The following is an 18,473-nucleotide window of genomic DNA, read 5'->3' on the forward strand; positions in this document are numbered from 1 at the left end:
TTCAGGAATAGTAAACAGATGAGAACCAAATGCCATGTGTATGAGATTGCATGCCCATGTCAGGGTACTGAACACTTCAACGAAATGAAAGGATCTGGAGAATGTTTTCCATGGGATGAAAATTAACGTTGGAAAAAAGTACAAACCTTAACTTACAAGTAGGTATGGCAGATTGTTCTATCTCCCTCAGTTTTAGGTTGTAGGAGGTAACCCAACTTTTCTTGTGCTTGCTATTCAGGTAGAAAGGTAAGCTACTACTAGTTTTGATGCCTGAGTTTCCAGAATAGATTTTTCAAGCAAGTCACAGCATAATATAACATAAGATAGCCATCTCTGACAACCAATATACAGAATTATTTCAGCCTTATTGGATTTCCATTAACGTTGACCCAAACTTGCTAATTATCAGCCAGGCGACTGTCGAACTTCTCAGGCAGTTCAGCAGAAGTTGGTTCTCTCGTCATTGACACTAATGTAACCCGACGTATGATTAACCAACCACAACGAGAAACCAATGATAGATCATCGCCACTCCAGACTCCGCGACTCTATTGATTTTCCCCCCCACCAGGCATCCTATCTCCACGGGCCATTCCTCCTGGAAAACTCCGTAATAATGGTCAGGACGACAACATTCATCTCTTCTGCTGGGAAAATTGCGCTCAGCCAATTTCTGTGCCATCATCTTTGTTATCGCCTCTGCCAAGGCAAGGAAGGTTATATTCATATGATTCTAGATCTCTGTCCTTTCCAAGCATTCTTACAATTCAGAATATATATTTTCTACTGTACATTTCGTTTTACACTGTACGCTTTTTACACTTGAGTGTCTCAGTTGGTATAGCTTCTTATTTAATACCAAGAGCTATCTACCACTAAAATAACATGACTATAGTATAGTAAAGCATGTCCAGAACACGAGATATCTGCAGTACCATAGAAATCATTTCGAGGTCTCAAGAAGACCTACCCACCTACCAAGTATAAAGACAATACATCTAGGTGTTCTCGAGTTATCGTCAAGACACACACATAGAATAACACACACACTGCCTGGTTGTTTCAAGATATAAGATATTCACGTATATTATCCAATATTGTTCAAATGGTAAGTAGATGTAGTTGACCGTATGAAATGCAAGCTTCTGTTTCTGATAACATTGTGTTCTACTAAAGTTTTTATTGACTGATAATGTATTGTTTGCTTCATAAACACAGTCAGAGTCACTCTCAGACATTAATTGTATAATAGACGAATGGGCTGCTTTGATTTATGCTCGGAGGGTGACCTCAGTTTTATTGGCAAATCTATCCCGACGATGTTGCCAGCAGTGTTCTAAAGGCTCATCAATGCCTGCATTATTCCATGTGTGTTTTATCTATTGCACTGTCATCTGTTGGCAGTCATTACTACTGTCCACAGGGCGCCACATAAAAAGGAAACACCATAAACTTGGGCTATATATTCAGAGATGTTACTGACTCAGCTTGGGGTGCTTTTACCATAAAACATCAATGGTAATGTTGTTTAATTCATCAAATTGATTGTTTTCTATGATTTACCATCAAACTAGGGGGCCCAAACCTACATGTACACCACTAGCCTTACACACATACTCTATGCCAAAAGAGCTACCTACATGCATGTACCATTCAAAGGAGGGCCTGCATGGGGGGGTAGTGATTACGAATTACGGAAAATTTTCGCCGCCGATTACGAATTACGTTAAATTTTCAGAGCTGATTACGAATTACGTTAAATCATGAGGCTTCCCAGCCGACTTAAACACTTAACGCATGATTCAACTATCTAGTTCTGCATCAAAACTATTAATTTTTATATTTATTGTGGTGACAATGAATTTGTTGATGACCACACTAAACCGTCCTAGAAACTATAATGAGTAGCCGTGACGGCGGCAGGGAATTTCGTATGGGAGGGGACAGCAAGATATTGCTGAACGTACGTTGACCACGTCGAGCGCCGAAGGCCCGAGACGTCCGGGAAAATTGTGAAAATCTTGACCCCCTGAAACGCTATAACCTTGATTTTGAGTGCCAAATTTTGCTGTTACACTAAGCTTTCTTTGATGACATATCTATAAGTGAAAAGAATATACAAGAGTTTAATGGTATGGTGCGCGATGCCATGAGTCCCGACATATATCGCGCCGGAGCGGCCCGGCGATTGTAGGTGGATCCGAGAGAATACCTGGGAAAATGGTAAAATCTCGACCCGCTCAAATACTTTTTGAGGGTCAATATCTGCATTTATGAAAAGTACACAAGGGTTTCTGCTAGATTGTTTGCCCTCCCGACATATTTTCGCCGGAGGCGTACATGTAACAATCGCAGGTGGGCCCGAGGGCATGCACCCCGAGAAAATTTTGAAATCGTTACCCTTTGAAACGCTATTTCCTGCATTTTTAGGGGCACATTTGACACGTTTGACTGGTAATCTAAGCTATGTTTTATGGCATCTCTTTGATTGAAAAATACACAATGATTCCAGCTTGATATTCGGGGGCGACGCCTTCGGAACATATTTTTTACCAGAGGCGCGACAATACTAAGTGGGTCTGGGCGCATGTTTCATGGGAAAATTTTGAGATCTTTACCCTCTGAAATGCTATTTCCTGCATTTTGAGGGGCAACTTTGCCGGGAGACTGCTGGAAATAAGCCTACGTTTTGCTAGTAGATTACGTTTTACGTTGCATAAAGGTAACTGCCTACGTTTTACGTAGAATCAAAGTGACCAATTACGCGTTACGGCCAATGTACTGATTACGAATTACGTTGATTTTGGGTGGCTGATTACAGATTACGAAGTCCAAAACATCCTGATTACGCCTTATGGAAAAAGGGCATGCAGGCCCTCTCAAAGGACTGCGATGATTTCCACAAAACTAATTCCTCCAACAGGGTTGTTTCATATGCATGTAGGACCTTGGGAATGAACGCATGCATAAGGCATAAGGGCACTGTAAAAATGTACTTCTCTCTAGCGACTGACTCTATAATACTCCAAGTGTGCAATAAACTAATAGCTGCACATGGTCTCTATTTTACTTTCCATTCCTGTGAGAATTACAACTGAGGGATCTGCATCAATTGGTATCATGGCATCCCAATCCTGACTAACCCATGTTTCTAGCAGCCCTATACCACTGGTCAGGCCTGGACAGGGAGAGTCTGTGTTACACAGACTTATTGTTCACTATCTAGTATATATAAACCTTTACCTTGTCTCACAGTTTGATATAGACATAGTATTTTGCTCAATAAAGATTGGCTCACAAAAACAAAATTGGCAGAAACTTTACAAAAGGCTTGAAACAAAATCAGCTCCTGTAGTTACAAAAAAGCCACTAGGGGGCCCAAACACTCCAAAATCATGACTATATAGCATGTTTAGATCATGAGGTATAAAAAACGCTGCAGTATCATAGAAAGCCGAAAAATCCAAAATTCGGGGCCCAAAATCTCACCAAGACCTACATGTACCCACATAACAAATATCAAAAAAGTCCATTCAGGCATTCTTGAGTTATCGTGGTGACAAACAAACTCACAAACACTGGCGAAAACATAACCTTCTTGGCAAAGGTAATCATCAACCGTATGCAAGGCTAAGGTGTGACAAGCCATTCCACAAAATACAACAACATGCTTCCTCCGCATGCCTGCAAAGCTGGTGTGTTGTGCCAAAGGTTGTCTCTACCAGCCAAGCTGGTGTGTAGGGCCTACAGGCATTTACCTGCTCATTAATCCACACACAGATAAAGATCTCCTGTTCCAACTCTTCAGATTATCTCCTCCTGCCTGTCTTCAGTCTGAGCCTCCCTCTGGGCATGTTGCACCAATCCAGGGTCAGCAGCTGACTTGTAACAGATAACGGCAGCCCACGGGACTTTCCAAACTTTCCCCAAAATCAATGGCCCTGCAACAGCTCATCTTTTACTTCCACAAAGGACTTCAATAAATGAATATATGCATCTGCAGTCATAGATCAAGTGTCAACTCTGCTGACATGATTAAGATTGCCTGGTATTCAGTCTTCTTAGTTTTAGTAGATGCTTCCAGCAGTCGCTTCCCTGTTTGAAGCAAACTAAAGCTGTCAACTCAAGACTGGATTCTGATTATTGCAAAAATGTAGCTTTTTTCATGACAGATAAATTCAATATTCATCTCTGACTTGATTCCAAAATTCTGCCAGAAAAAACTGATACAAGTGTTAGTATTATTTTCAGTGGCAGTGTTGGAAAGAACATACATGACATTGTATACCCTGATTCTTTGCTTTTGGCAACTATAGATTTTGCTAGAGCAACCAGTTTATTAGCACAGCTTCCCTTGTAGGAAACTCAAGTTTGTCTTAAATTTCAGCCTCAAATAAGCATGTCTAATAGTTTTGACAGCTTCATCCAAAAATCAGTCTGAACTTACACCCTGGTTATCAATGGCTGCAAACATTTCTTGACTCCTGAGGTGGTTTCACCGATCCCAAAGTGTGGAATTTGTTCCCGGCTGAAGAACTTTTATCTTGCTGTGAGAGTTGGTTGATGGTGGGCCTCTGGGCACCCATCCATATCCGTGTGCTTGACGTCAGGAGTAGACGTTGAGCGAACGCTCTTCCACAAGCTCGATGTGAGAAACTGATAAAACAGATTATCTTCAGGCCATGGCAATTACAGAGAGGAGCAGGAAGGATGGGAGGGAGGGTGAGAAAATGTCTATCCCATTACAGTCTGTTCAGGTTGATTACACAACTAAAAAAACTTGAGGAAGTTCCACCAGGGTTACATGCCTAACTCACAGCCAATAGTTTAGGACATGTACATATCGTTACATCTAGTTTGTACAGGAAGCAGAAGTTAGAAAGAAGTAAACCTGGAAGCCCAAACCTTTTTTAACACACGTTAGAGTCACCATAAAGATGCATATAAATTTTTCTTGACTTTTTTCCTTCACAAACCAAGACGCAAACATGCCCATGTGTGTGAAAACATCCCTTTTTGAGGGTGGCCTTGTGGTAAGGATTGTTCACTGAGAATCTAAAGGTTCTGGGTTCGAATCCTTAGCAGGCCCCAAAGTTGTGCCCTTGGGAAATACACTTCACACCTATGTCCTCACTTGCCTCAGGTGAAAATGAGTACCTAACTTTGGTTATACGTTTGTGAAGGTTAGACATCCAGGTAAACAATATATAAGGAGAAATTCAAACTCTGGTTATGCAATAACTTTGGTTATGCATGTCCTCTCGCCTGGGACTTAAAGTTGGAGGTCCCAGGTTTGAGGACAGCCACACCTTAGCTTGATGAGCACATATTAGAACCCACCACACTCATCAATATGAGTAGGGTTCCTACACAAGGCCGCTTACTGTATGTGAAGAACCAAAAAGATAAAACAAAGACAAATTTACGAAGAAGTCAACAACCTAACACTATTTCTGGTGAAAATGCAAACCCGGGAAGTGTAGAAGATTTCAAACGCTATTACCATCCAAATGTATCAAATTCTCTCCCACCGGTCTAGTGTAAGGAATAACTCATCTATTATTTAAGGTTATATTATGTTGCTTTATCCTCAATTTTCCCCATGAAGAGGCAGGGTATATTGCAGCCAGTCTTTTCATCAACTTTCTATGCAAACTAAACAGAGTGTGTCCAAATTCCGCCTGTTATTAGGTGTCACCAACTTTAGCAAACGCTTTAGATATTCGTAGGACAAAACCAGAGAATGAAGAGAAAAATGAATATCCTAATGTACACAAAAGCAGGATTTCACACCTTGTCAAATTCTATAAAAATGAATAGATGTCATACACACCCTTGAGTCAACTTGAGTCCTTGACAATTCATACTCTTTCCTAAACATCTCTGACAACAAAATCTACAGGGAGAAGATTCCAGCTCCTGATTCATTTTTCAGATCTATAGTATAAACTATGATTTCCAGACCAGTGTTAGCCATGCCTGTAGACTTGAGGCAGGAATCTCCGAACAAATTATGATGATGCTAGGCAAGGCCCAAGGTAGCACACATGATGGTCCTGGGGGCGGAAGCTCTAGCATTTTGCCTTTTTTTAAATATAATTGATGGTCATTTCCTGGGAGTTGTGAAGGGTCTTGGGGAGACCTTGTTGAGGCTGTGGGAACTCACCAAGTTTCGAACTCCTCAAACAAAACCCTGATTCTCTGCATCTTGGCAAGGTACCAACATCAGGCCCTGAGGGTGCTAATAAGGAGCCAGGTTCTGGGTAAAAGTCAACTCACACTGGACCTGCTTTCCCCTGAAAACCCATCTAAGATTAAGAAACCTTTTCTGTTTCTGGCACGGCTCAGGAAACAAGTCAAGATGTTACTGAAACTCTAAAAAAAAACTGGATTCTACAAAAAACCCATGATTTTAGCACCACGGTAACAATATTGTTACATGTGCAAAAGGTACATGTACATGAACCCAACCTGCTCAACAGATGAGAAACAGTTCTTACACCTACACATAATAGATTATCCCTAAGCAGCTGTATGGGCCAGCTTAGTGTTTTGCATGCATTTTTGCGGCATGAGTTTATGTTAATCTTCCTTGGGGTTGCCTCGAGAAACTATAAATTAGGAAGACCACTAGAAAGACAAAATGTAAAACGTCACAAAAACACACATAAAACACTAGGCAAGACCCTACAACTGTTTGGAGATCATATACATGTCCTAAGATCTCAAGAAGGGATGATGAAGCATAAAAAACATCTAGGCTGTCTGTATGAAGTAAAAAGAAAGTTCTGTTGGCACCATTTCTACAGTCCAAGGCATTTATCATCCCTCCCGCTGCTGGACCCATTGATTTCAGATTTCCCCCATCACACCAGGAACTGCTGCTACTGGTACACCCAAATTGCTTCCCTTAAAAATTGATGTCAAGTCAGGAAATATGACTTATGGTATGCATGCCTCGAAATACTGGGTGCATGTGCACCTTTGTGCACCCAAAATTGGAGATGTGCACCTGATTTTGACCTGTGGGTACACTGGTGCACCTAGATATTTTTGTCGGCTATATCAAAGGCTATTATCACATAGGTAGATGGCCTCGACCAATCAGAAGCCTCCATTGCCCACAATAAGTGGTCTGTTATCACGCCATAACACACCACTTATTACGTCATGTCAGAACACAACCGTTCCATTTTGTAGAGGGGGTATCTTTTTTATTAATCTCTTTTTCTTAACCTTGTTTAAAAAATCTTTATAACCGTTCCATTTTGTAGAGGGGGTATCTATTTGATGAATCTTTTTCTTAACCTTGTTTAAAAAATCTTTATTGTCTTAGAATTCTTAAAAAATTTCCTTAGAATACATGAAAAAGGGAAAACAAATTCAAAATTCCCAAAAATGTTCCGCGTGTTCCATTTACTGTTGGCCAAAGAAACCACGTTCTATCTAAGGTTCCGCGCGTTCCATTTCCTGCTGGCCAAAGAACCTGTGTTCTATTCAGGTTACCTGAGGTCATGTTGCAGGGAGATTCTTCAATGATAACATTTTCTGACTGACCTGAAACCGACCCTCCTATCCTATGTGGTTGAAATAAATAAATCAGGCAACAGTTGTACATATTCTTCATCATCTTCTGTTAAAAAAGGACAAATGTGAATTCTGAAATACATTCTTATATAGTATAAGGGATCTATGCGTCAAACAGAAATTGTCTACTCTTACGCGTCAGTTTGGATAAGCTATATGATAATAACGTTAATGACCCGCCTCTTCCTCGGTGTATATGGTGTCATAACGCCTGGCCATGTGCTATAACCACCGAATAAAACCACCTCGTTCGCTTCGCTCACTCGGTGGTTTTATTCGGTGGTTATAGCACATGGCCAGGCGTTATGACACCATATACACCTTGGGGCGGGTCATTAACCCTTAATTATCACATAGCTAGATAGCGTCAACCAATCAGAAGCCTCCATTTCCTTCGGTTATGACGCCATAATGCAATAAAAGTCCCATAAGTGGTGTTCAATTAATCATGGGTGGTGTTCAATGATTTTGACCAATCAGAGGGAGCTATGGTAGTGACTAAGTGGTGTTCAATAATATTGACCAATCAGAAGGACACCCAGAAGGGAGGAATGATTATCATCATTAATCCTCCCTTCTGGGTGTCCTACAGAGTATAGTAGAGTAGATTTGAAAACATGATTTGTATGCAAAGATTGTAATGTTGTGAAAGATTTTCTGTGGAAGTTTTAGTTTCAAAATGAAATCTGTAATACAGTACTCTGCACAGAAATGACAAATGTAAATTTTCACATGCATTTCTCAAATTGGACTGATGCATTAACATGTATAGTAGTAAGAGATCAATGTGTCATACAGGTATCTTTTACTCTTATATGGGTCAGTTTGGATAGGCTATGTGATAATAACGTTAATGACCCGCCTGTTCCTCGGTGTATATGGTGTCATAACGCCTGGTCATGTGCTATAACCACCTCATAAAACCACCTCGTTCGCTTCGCTCACTCGGTGGTTTTATTCGGTGGTTATAGCACATGACCAGGCGTTATGACACCATATGCACCTCGGGGCGGGTCATTAACCCTTAATTGTACACTAGCATACAAAAAGTATCTGAACAAAAAAGCAATATAATCTTTGCTGTACTTTATTTGCTGTATTGCCAGTATGTTTCAACTTTGTAATTCCACTTTGCTGACATTCTACTTTATTCTAAGTTGTGCACCCAATTTTTTTTCTGTGCACCTAAATTGTTTGGTTGGGTGCATTGCCAAAATGAATTTCGAGCCCTGGTACAGTATGTTTTACCTTGGGGAAGACAGATTTCTGAAATTTGTTTTGCAATAAACATGCTGGGTTGTGAATACTTTTTCAACCATTGTCCCATATTGGACACGTAATAATCAAGGTTGCCCATTACACATAGTTCCCACTTGCAGTCATCCAACTTCTCAAAATGACATACATGTATGAATTATGATATATCGTTAAATATTCATCCATCTGATGTGTTATGCTGAAGGGCAGTTATACTTGCCATATAGATATAGACACAGATATTGACATACCATTTTGTAGCATAGATTCATGTCTAGTCTAAAGTTGGGAACTCACATGTACATATGTATATGTGGCTATGAACCATTTTACACATACCACGTTACAAAGTTTAAAATGAACATATTATTCACCAAACATCAATCTCGTGTTCCTCTGTGTTATTTCTCATGACACAGATCTTCCTCCAGAGTTTTTTCTGCTGGCCACTCATCAAAACACAGCCGGCAAAGCTATTAAGGTCTCAGAGTACAAGCACTCACATGTACATGTGCAAGTAATATTCACTATAGGGCAGATAACAGATGTACATACCCAACATATAGTTCAATCAGAAGGTCAGACAACAGTGGCTTTCTGTAGAAAACAGGCAACATCTATTGATCCAGTTTTAACTTACAGGAAGTATTTCTCCCACTGGTTGTAACTTTAGCAGGACAGGCACTGTATATACTATACATAGTACATATAGTACTGTAACACTACATACAGCTGGACAGAGAGGAAGCATATGTATGTGATTGAATTGTAGGCCACCTTCAAAGTGCAGATTATAAGAAAGTACATGTGCAAATAAAATAACATTGGGTGAGGGTTAACATCTTGTAAGTTATAGTCCCAACTTCTTTCTACCAATTTTCCACCCCTTTCTCTGTATTCCGGTGGACTAAAATAATAAGCTAACTTTACCTAAACAACCCCGAATTCTCCATCTGGTTTGAAGAGTGCAAAACACTTCTCTGTCAGACAGCTGCAGCTATCTACCAAGTCAATTGGGCAGAAGATCAGACAAGGAAGGGTCACAGAACACATGACCTTCTTGCACTGCAGTTAATTTGTCTCCTGCAAAGTGTTCTCTAGGCTCGAAATACTGGGTGAACATGTATAGATTATCACTATGCACTTTTGTGCACCCAAAATTGGACTGTGCACCTAGTTTTTGACTACATGGGTACACATAGATAATTTTGGAGGAAAGCTACACACATGTATTCACCAAGGGTGTTTCCTTTACATACATGTACCTGCACTACCAGTGGTATGTGCTGACAATGTCAAACAAATACAAAAGCCGAAAAGGTTTGCATGAGAAATCCCAGTCTTCAGAAACGTACAATTGTACCTGCACATTACACAATACATGTACAGTACATACAATACTACAGACCTTTACTACACATAATTATACAATTGATACTACAGAACATTACACACTGTATGTAATTGCAGTGATATAATTTTGAGATGTAGAACCTAAATGTTACCCAGGTTTCCCAGTACGCACGCAACCATGACTGAAAAAAAACATTCCAACCCCTGTTTGGTTTCTGTCCATCCATTTTGTATTACATTGTAGTTCCCAATCTGCCTGAGTGGTCCACCATTCTGATCTGATAGAAGTTCACCAACCATGTCAGACCTATGTTGTGATTGAGCACAGTCAGCCATGAGAACTGGGACATCCATACACACTTACCAACACACCCATACATCAAAAATTTACAAGCAACTGCTTAGTACACTATCACCCATTTTTCTTGGTCCTATCATCAGATAAGACCAGACATTTGGAATTGACTTATATACCTTTAATCTCAAGACACAAGTGTAATTAGACTAGAAGTACATTATTAGATATCAAAGCCGTTTTCAAATCTCCAAGCAGATGTTGGGAGAGGCTAAATCATTAACATTTTTCAGCTAGGAAAAAATAATGATTTACAAACCTCACCAAAATCTGCTTAGAGACTACCTGTTGCATCTATAATGCTTATGCCCTTTGTGTAATGCTTATGTCATCTGGGAGATGAAAAAAATCATGGCCACTAATAATATGATATAGTACTACATTTTGTAGTAGCCATAAAATGTTTTAACCTTCATCAATGCTCTGCTTGGATAAAATTCGGTTTTCCATGTTTTCAACTGTACATACATGTGTGTGTACATATATTTCCATGGTTACCAGAAAAACATGACCAAGTCCTGACTCCAGAGTATACACTCCTGGGAAAACAAACAAACGTAGGCACAATCTGTATGGCATGTATCCAACACATACAGTTACTTTACACATACATGTTACATTCTCAATGCCACATGTACATGTACAATCCCCAAGCCTCACACATCCAGTTTCCAAATGATCCCTCCTTCAACCAATGCCCCCATGCAATATACTAAACCCTATATACAATTGATATACATGTAGGCGTCAATCAATTCATCCTTGAGGAGGTTGTCTTATTCACAGGTCGAGTTCATAAAAGACAATAAAACAAGAGGACATGGTGAGCCTCGGAGCAAAGCTCTCCTGTGTAGGGAAGTATTTGTTGACAGCTGTGATATTGAGGGAAGATACAAGTACACTTAAACGTGACATGTGAGACTTAAATGCACAGCCAGATCCAACTTGAAATTTACACTCATGAATATGGCTTGGCAACTTGGTGCCTCAAGGCGTGTTACAAAGACAAACATACTGGAAAATGTAGGTAGCCTATAAAAAATAAAAACATAATGATTTCCAAAGCAATTTGCCACGACATGAAATATATCTATTGTCGTCCCTACAAATGGTATTAGCTATTAGAACCATTTCCTATAATACCACAGCCATAAGTCTTTCTGATGCTTTATCCTAAATTATAGCTTTATTCCCATGGTACGTATGTGGCTGGATTGTAAAGGGTCACCCAAGTATGCCCTAAAAGCACAACATTGTCCCAAACCACTCATTTTGGATGTATTATTCATTCACAGATTAATTACAAGTCTTTATGTCCATTGTTCATAACCACAGGAAAGAGGACAGATGAAAGTGTTACTGCATGTAATATCATCATCAACTGGGCCGATATTCGCTAGCAAATGGCAATGTTCTACCTCTCCATCCTTCAGATTTAAGAATCATACTAACTAAATACATCTACATAACCAAATTTTTTGTAGAAAAAAGACAATTGTATCATGGTTAAGCTAACTTGTTGTTGTCAGTCACCTACATATTTTGGAGTCACTTTGAATCAGGTGTTTTTAAAAATTGTTAGATGAACCAATGCAAAGTAAGAATCATCACTGAATATGGATTGATGGGGGCTTCCTTACTAAACGTTTAAAGCTATGGTTTTATGCACTGTATGGTGTTAGATATGGAGGGCTAAGATGCTAAAAACTGTTTGATATTTGATGTAATATAATATTTTACGGTGATCAACATTACATCAGGTGTTCCACTTGTAATGTGAGATGTTTGATGTAAAATTTGGAGTTTGATATGCAGAGCTAGTGTCTGCCTGCAAAATTATGCATCACACGGAACAACCATAATACCAGCTCATCTCTGCATACAAACACAGTATCACCTTAGAGTCATTCACTTACAAGAGACACTCCTTTTAGGCTATATCATGACTGATACCCAATCAAACCTGACCAGTGGGAGTCTCCTAGTCCTAGCCAATCTGTTCTGCTCTGTTACCTCCCACTGCCACTAGCATAACAAACTTGAGCCAAATGTACAGTCTCGGCAGGTAGGTAGGAGTACTACAAATTCACAGTCATATAGATAAACCCCACAGGGTCATTCAGGGTGAATCATTTTGATGGGCTGTCATCACAGAATTTTGGCTGAGTGGGTGCGAATAGAGACACACCTCCTGCAGTGTAGAAGGATAATCAGTCTGATGGAAATTATACACCTGTACAAGTAACAACTTCCAAACCTCTAACAATTTCTAAAGCACCACAACATCTCTGATCTGATTTTTGTACAAAATCAACTACGTCTGAAAGCATTAGATCCAGGACAGATATAAAAATGTGAGTAGATACATAAATTATAATTTTTGTCTATTTCTGTGACTGCATAGAGTCCATTCCAAGCCACCCGCAAGTTTTTTTAACTACCAGTAAATTTGTATTTAGGTAAAAACTATTCAAAATTCTATAGACTCTTTTTCTTTGGTCCATATTTTGGCTGTAAAAAAGCCAAGAAACTACAAATTCCATTGGCCTGGCTTTTAATGCCTGAGGTCAACATGGAGCAGCTAACTTGATAATCATTCCACATCAGTGGCTGTTTTCACAAGATATCTGATCACCGAGATTGGCATTTATCATCACTCAAGGGGCAGATCTTTGATACAACCCTGGGACCCCTAGGTGTCAGAGTGTTGGCAGGGCCTGTGGCTGCCTCAGGACCCACAAGCTAGCAGGAAACTCTACCTGACCCCTGAGGAAAACAGCCTGGGTGCCATCCTAGTTAATTTTTGCACCTGACACTGCAGGTATCACCCCCCCCCTCCCCCAACCAAACAGGAAAAAATCACAAAATACAAATCACAAGCGCCAAACCAAAATTCTGCTACCATGCCACAGTGAAGAGTCCATAGAAACCTCCAGAATCAGGATCAGATCCAAGGCTTCTCCAAAATCACTTCTATGGTGATAACGTGGCATGGTGACAATCACCTGATTAGTTCTAAACATGTAAATACGGTGAATCACAAGTAATTGAAATATACACAATGTACAAACAAAATGTTCCCCATCCATCTCAACAAATCATACCAAATATTGTTTGCGGTAGTTGTAGTTGTACAGTTCACAAATCAATAAACACGAAGAGTAAAAGCGCAACCTCCTTGCCAACCCCTCTCGGAAAGGGTGATAAAAAATTGCCATGACTTTAGATGCAGCTCCTGGCCATGTTGTAAAATCCCAGCATCTCCTGCTGGAGATTGATGCAGAGTTTATGTGCTTTTCCATAAAAGATATGTGCAGTAATTTCAATGCTTGGTGAAGATGATTATACATGGAGTTTATCACATGGGACACACCCATACATGGGTCAGTAGCAACTCAACTAATCATCACTGTGATAGGTGTGACAGTTACAATGTTTGCTTGGATGTGATAAGACTATTAAGACTATTAAGAAGAGTAATGTAAAGTGAAATGAACCATGCACACAATGTAATACATACTAGTAATAATACATGTAGAAGCAGTGTGTATACGCACTAACTTAGACTAATTCACAAGTCATGGTGAAATCCTTTGCACATAAAGGATAAAAAATAAAAACTTTCATTACATTTTTCAATTTTAATGTTTGAGCTGTAGACTACTAGATATGATGTTCATGCTATGTAGGGAAATGATGTATTAATCAAGTTGATAAAAAACAACAACATCACAACATGAGAAGGTAAATACATGTACTATGGAATGGCCTAATCCAAACCTAATCATGTGTAATTGACATCACTGTAATTAAATCTAAAAGACATGATTAATACTTTAACTTCAAAGGTTCTTCGTTATGAAATAGTACACACTAAACACAGGTCTGACTTGAAGGTTGAGCCTTTGCAGGTCATCTTTGTTATCTATAATGTGGTTTATCTCTACATGCTAGACAGTATAATGACATGTTTATTTAACACCATCAACCTACTGCTAACAATGTACCTATGGACACTCTGTTAGCTATAGCAGAAGGCAGTGAGGGGAGGGTTACAGCAGTAACAGCTGTTTCATTTGTCGGCCTTCCTTAAACTCCAAGCAGATGTTGGGAGGCAAAATTGTTACATTTTCCAAGCTGCTTGTTGCTGTCAGAAAGTGGCTCCTCAATGCAGTCTAATGAGATGACAATTGCCTCTTCAAAAGAGCTTGCTGGATTATGATTTCATGCAGAGGTTGAAGAGGCAGTCTGACAGAAACAGACAGATAGGAAACTCATGTTGCCTCCAACGTCTGCTTGGAGATTAAGCATTCCTTTGAGAAAACCTTGAGAAGAGGAAAAGGATGAATTCTTCATTTCTACAAGACTACCAATCTTGAGAAGGGATTACACGTACCACTGCGCATCATGTGTATCTTTATTACCAGGTAGTCCACATATGTAACTGCCCTTCAGCATAACAATATTAACATACTGGATTTGTAGGCATAGGCAGCTGGTATCAAAGGACTTGTCACAACTAAACCCTGCATGTCAAACTCAAAGCTATCTAAGGCTCCTATTGCATTGGATGATAACCAGATCTGCTGTACCATCATTCCAGGGTAGAAGTTGAACATTTCAGCATTCATCAAGTTCCTGGAAGAAATCAGCCAGCTGGTGTCTTTACTTTCTCTTCAAACTTCAAAGTCAAGGCTTTCCTTGTAAGACAGGACGTTTGATACCATCTTAAATGATCTTTCCAATCATTGGTTACTACAACATGCCTTAGGCTAGACAGAGAATCAGATATACTGATAAAACTTAACCCCTTTGGTGTGAAAAACATTTTCGAAAGATGTCATGATTCATGAAAGACATCATTTTTATTCTACAAAAAAGGGCATCCCTGGATAACACTTTGCTATTGCCATGCTAGCAGAGAGAGGGATCACACATACAGGGCAAATACAATTAGCTGACAGGTTAACCAAGAGGACACTATCCAATTACACAAGAAAAGCTCCTAGTCAAAACAGAAGTTAGATTACTGTTATTTGGAAACCATGTTTAAGTCATTCCAGTTGAAATAGTATACCTCAGGTCATAGGGTGATGCTCTGTATCAGCTGTATTGTGTACAAACAATGTGTCATGATATAGAAAACCAACCTGTGTTGCATTTCTTTTGCTTCCCTTTAAATAAAGCATGTGGGGGGGTTACTGTTATAATTTTCTCCCAGAACTGCATCCTGAAAAATTCCTGACCTTTTGTTGTTTGGGTTGTTATTCTAAGACTTGTACAATTTTTTTTTTACCTTTTGAATGATCCTCCTGAGAATAAAGTTGATTTCTTTACAAACACACACACATGCCATACTGTACATGTCCCATACTGTAAATGTACAGAACCTGGCACCTACTCAACCTGTGAACCCAGGAGGTCACACCAAACATTTAACCACTCCCCTCCCCTCCCTAAAACAATTTTGCTCATTGTTTCCCCTTTTATTTGTCAACAGTCCATGTAAAAACATATATACATTTCAGTCTCCTTTCACCAATTAAACCAGCCTGTCATTAAATAACAGGAATCCCAAAGGAGCATTTGCCTGACCATTAAGCACATTAATTTTAAAGCCTATTCCTAGTGACTAATGTTGTTTTGTTTGCTGTTATTTCTTTTCGTGCTTTTATTATGTTTTGTTCATTTTTTTACATTTCCTATTTTCACATATTATATATGCCTCCTTTGATAACCAGATAGACCAAAAGTATTCCATAATGATTTTTGCCTACCATTGAAGCATACATATTCAAACCACAGTCACTTACAACAAAAATCATTTTCACCAACCACTGAGTCAATTGTTTTCTTTTTCTTCGTATCTGATTAATATCTACAAATAATGTATATTTCCATATCCTACCACACAAACCTTCACCATGCCAAACAGGATATTTGCCAAACCATGAAACAGGGCTCGAAATTCGCTTTCGGGAATATAGGTGCACTGGTGCACCTTACCTTAAGATTTAGGTGCACATTAAACGTTTTGGGTGTATGACATTAAAAAAAGGAAAAAATTATGTCAGCAAAACCTGTCAACACAGTTTTTAATCTTTGAATTTTAAATTGAACTTAAATTCTACAGCAAAGTATTACAACAGAGGTTTCACTTTTCTTTCAGACACTTGAATCTCAATGGTACGCTGTATGCTCGTGTTATGTGTGTATTACAGTACCTTTTACAATCTACATGTGTAACCCTACACAAATATCTAGGTGCATCAGTGCACCTACAGTCAACAAATAAATGAACTAGGTGCAGAGTCCCAATTTTGGGTGCAGAAAGGTGCATATCATATGCTACGTGTATTTCAAGCCCAGTTAAGTATCTATTCACACGTAACTGACACTGCCAATGACCTTTTTCTCACCTGACCAAGCAGGTGTGGCTCCTCCCATGATGTTTAACACAGCCCACTCCCTTTCAGCAGCTCATTTATCATACGCCACATATGGAACTCCCATAGGGACGATCGTATGCCTCTTAGGCTGCCAACATTGTTCATTTTCCCAGCTTGTAACTTTCGGGGTGATTTTATCTGGGGATCTAGGGTTAGGAAGAGGTCTAGAGGGCGGGGTGAGTTCGACGTCCTGTATTAAAGACACGCGATCTGGGAGAGTTACTGTCACTACGCACAGGTGTAACTCAAGGAGGATCTTCAGTGTTTGGGACAAGACAAGCGGGACATTCCGTCTCAGCTTCCTTACGGTGCGTGGCAGGAGGTTGGACGGGATCAAATGATCTGTAAAGCCAATTGTACTATAAACCAACCGTGGTTTTCCTAAATCATTTAACAAACACTGCCGCGCGTGTGTGACCGATTATTGACTGAAACAGGTACATGTAGTGATACAGACACTGTGGGACCGAGTCGTACTCACCTCTTTGATTTTGTCTCGTTTCATCTTGGTGTCGGGATCTGTGGGCTCGCCACCGCTCACACCTACAGCCCCGGTGTCAACCCTGTTCACCTCAAGAAGCTCCTTATTTTTCTCTTCCTGTTTTCGCTTTTCCTCCTCCTCCCTCTGTTGTTGGAGCTTCGCCTTGTCCTGTTTGATGTCGTTTTTCACGTCCTCGTCCTGAAACTTGTTCAGGACTTGCCTGGCCTCTTGCAGGACCTTCTCCTGCTCGACCTCGAGTTCCTGTTTGCCTCGGGATTTCCCAGGGTCTACCACGTCCCTGGCGACGTTTTCGACGGGGTCGAAGTCGTGCTGGTGGAACTTGAGTCCCCCCACTGGAGGCGAAGCCGGCGGCTGGGGCCGGAAAATGTCCCCGGGCTCGCCGGGTCCCACAACCTTCTCACGGAACTCGGGAAGGAAGAACATGGCGCCCACTAGGACGAATAGAAAGGCAGCGACAATCAGCAGCACCATGAACTTCTCGCTCATGCGGAGGGTCTGTCTCTGCGGCACGGGAACGCCATTCACGTAGCGCCGATGCGTCGGGAGCAGCGGAGCCGCCGCCATCTTGGTTCCACCTGGTACCCACAATTCACCGCGCGAAGTCACGAGTAGTAGGGCATGTGCACTGCGAACGGTTTTCGAGAGGACTTCAGAAGTGGAGGTTGCTAGGCATTTGATATAAAGGGGAATGAAATGACCTGACGTTCCCCAGGCAATTTTTGTTAGCTGCCAAGAGATTTATTTCCCAAGAAATCCAGATCAACAAGAACTGGTGTCGTTTTGATCAATGGGAGGCAAGTTACCTGTTGCTGTTAACGTTATGTGTAATCTGAAAATGAGTTGTTCTCGTAGTTCATACCAAAGAAAAGTGTCATGCCTCCAACAGCTTGCCTCCCAAAGTAGACCCTCTTTCCAATCGTGCGATTAAGTTAAAGCTTCCACCTTGAAGGTAAGTATTTTTGCTGGTCGG

General features: G+C 40.3%; 1 protein-coding gene across 1 annotated transcript in view; it reads right to left on the bottom strand.

The window, feature by feature from the left end:
* LOC136435071 (mannosyl-oligosaccharide 1,2-alpha-mannosidase IA-like) overlaps nucleotides 1-18,104 on the bottom strand; it is a 50,372-nt gene extending 32,268 nt beyond the window's left edge. The window contains exon 1 of the mRNA XM_066428267.1: nucleotides 17,483-18,104. Coding sequence (XP_066284364.1) covers nucleotides 17,483-18,067 — 585 coding nt within the window. The 5' untranslated portion in view covers nucleotides 18,068-18,104. The remainder of the gene's footprint in view (nucleotides 1-17,482) is intronic.
* Nucleotides 18,105-18,473: the final 369 nt, after the last annotated feature.

The sequence above is a fragment of the Branchiostoma lanceolatum genome, chromosome 1, assembly GCF_035083965.1.
Source record: "Branchiostoma lanceolatum isolate klBraLanc5 chromosome 1, klBraLanc5.hap2, whole genome shotgun sequence".
NCBI classification, from domain to species: domain Eukaryota; kingdom Metazoa; phylum Chordata; class Leptocardii; order Amphioxiformes; family Branchiostomatidae; genus Branchiostoma; species Branchiostoma lanceolatum.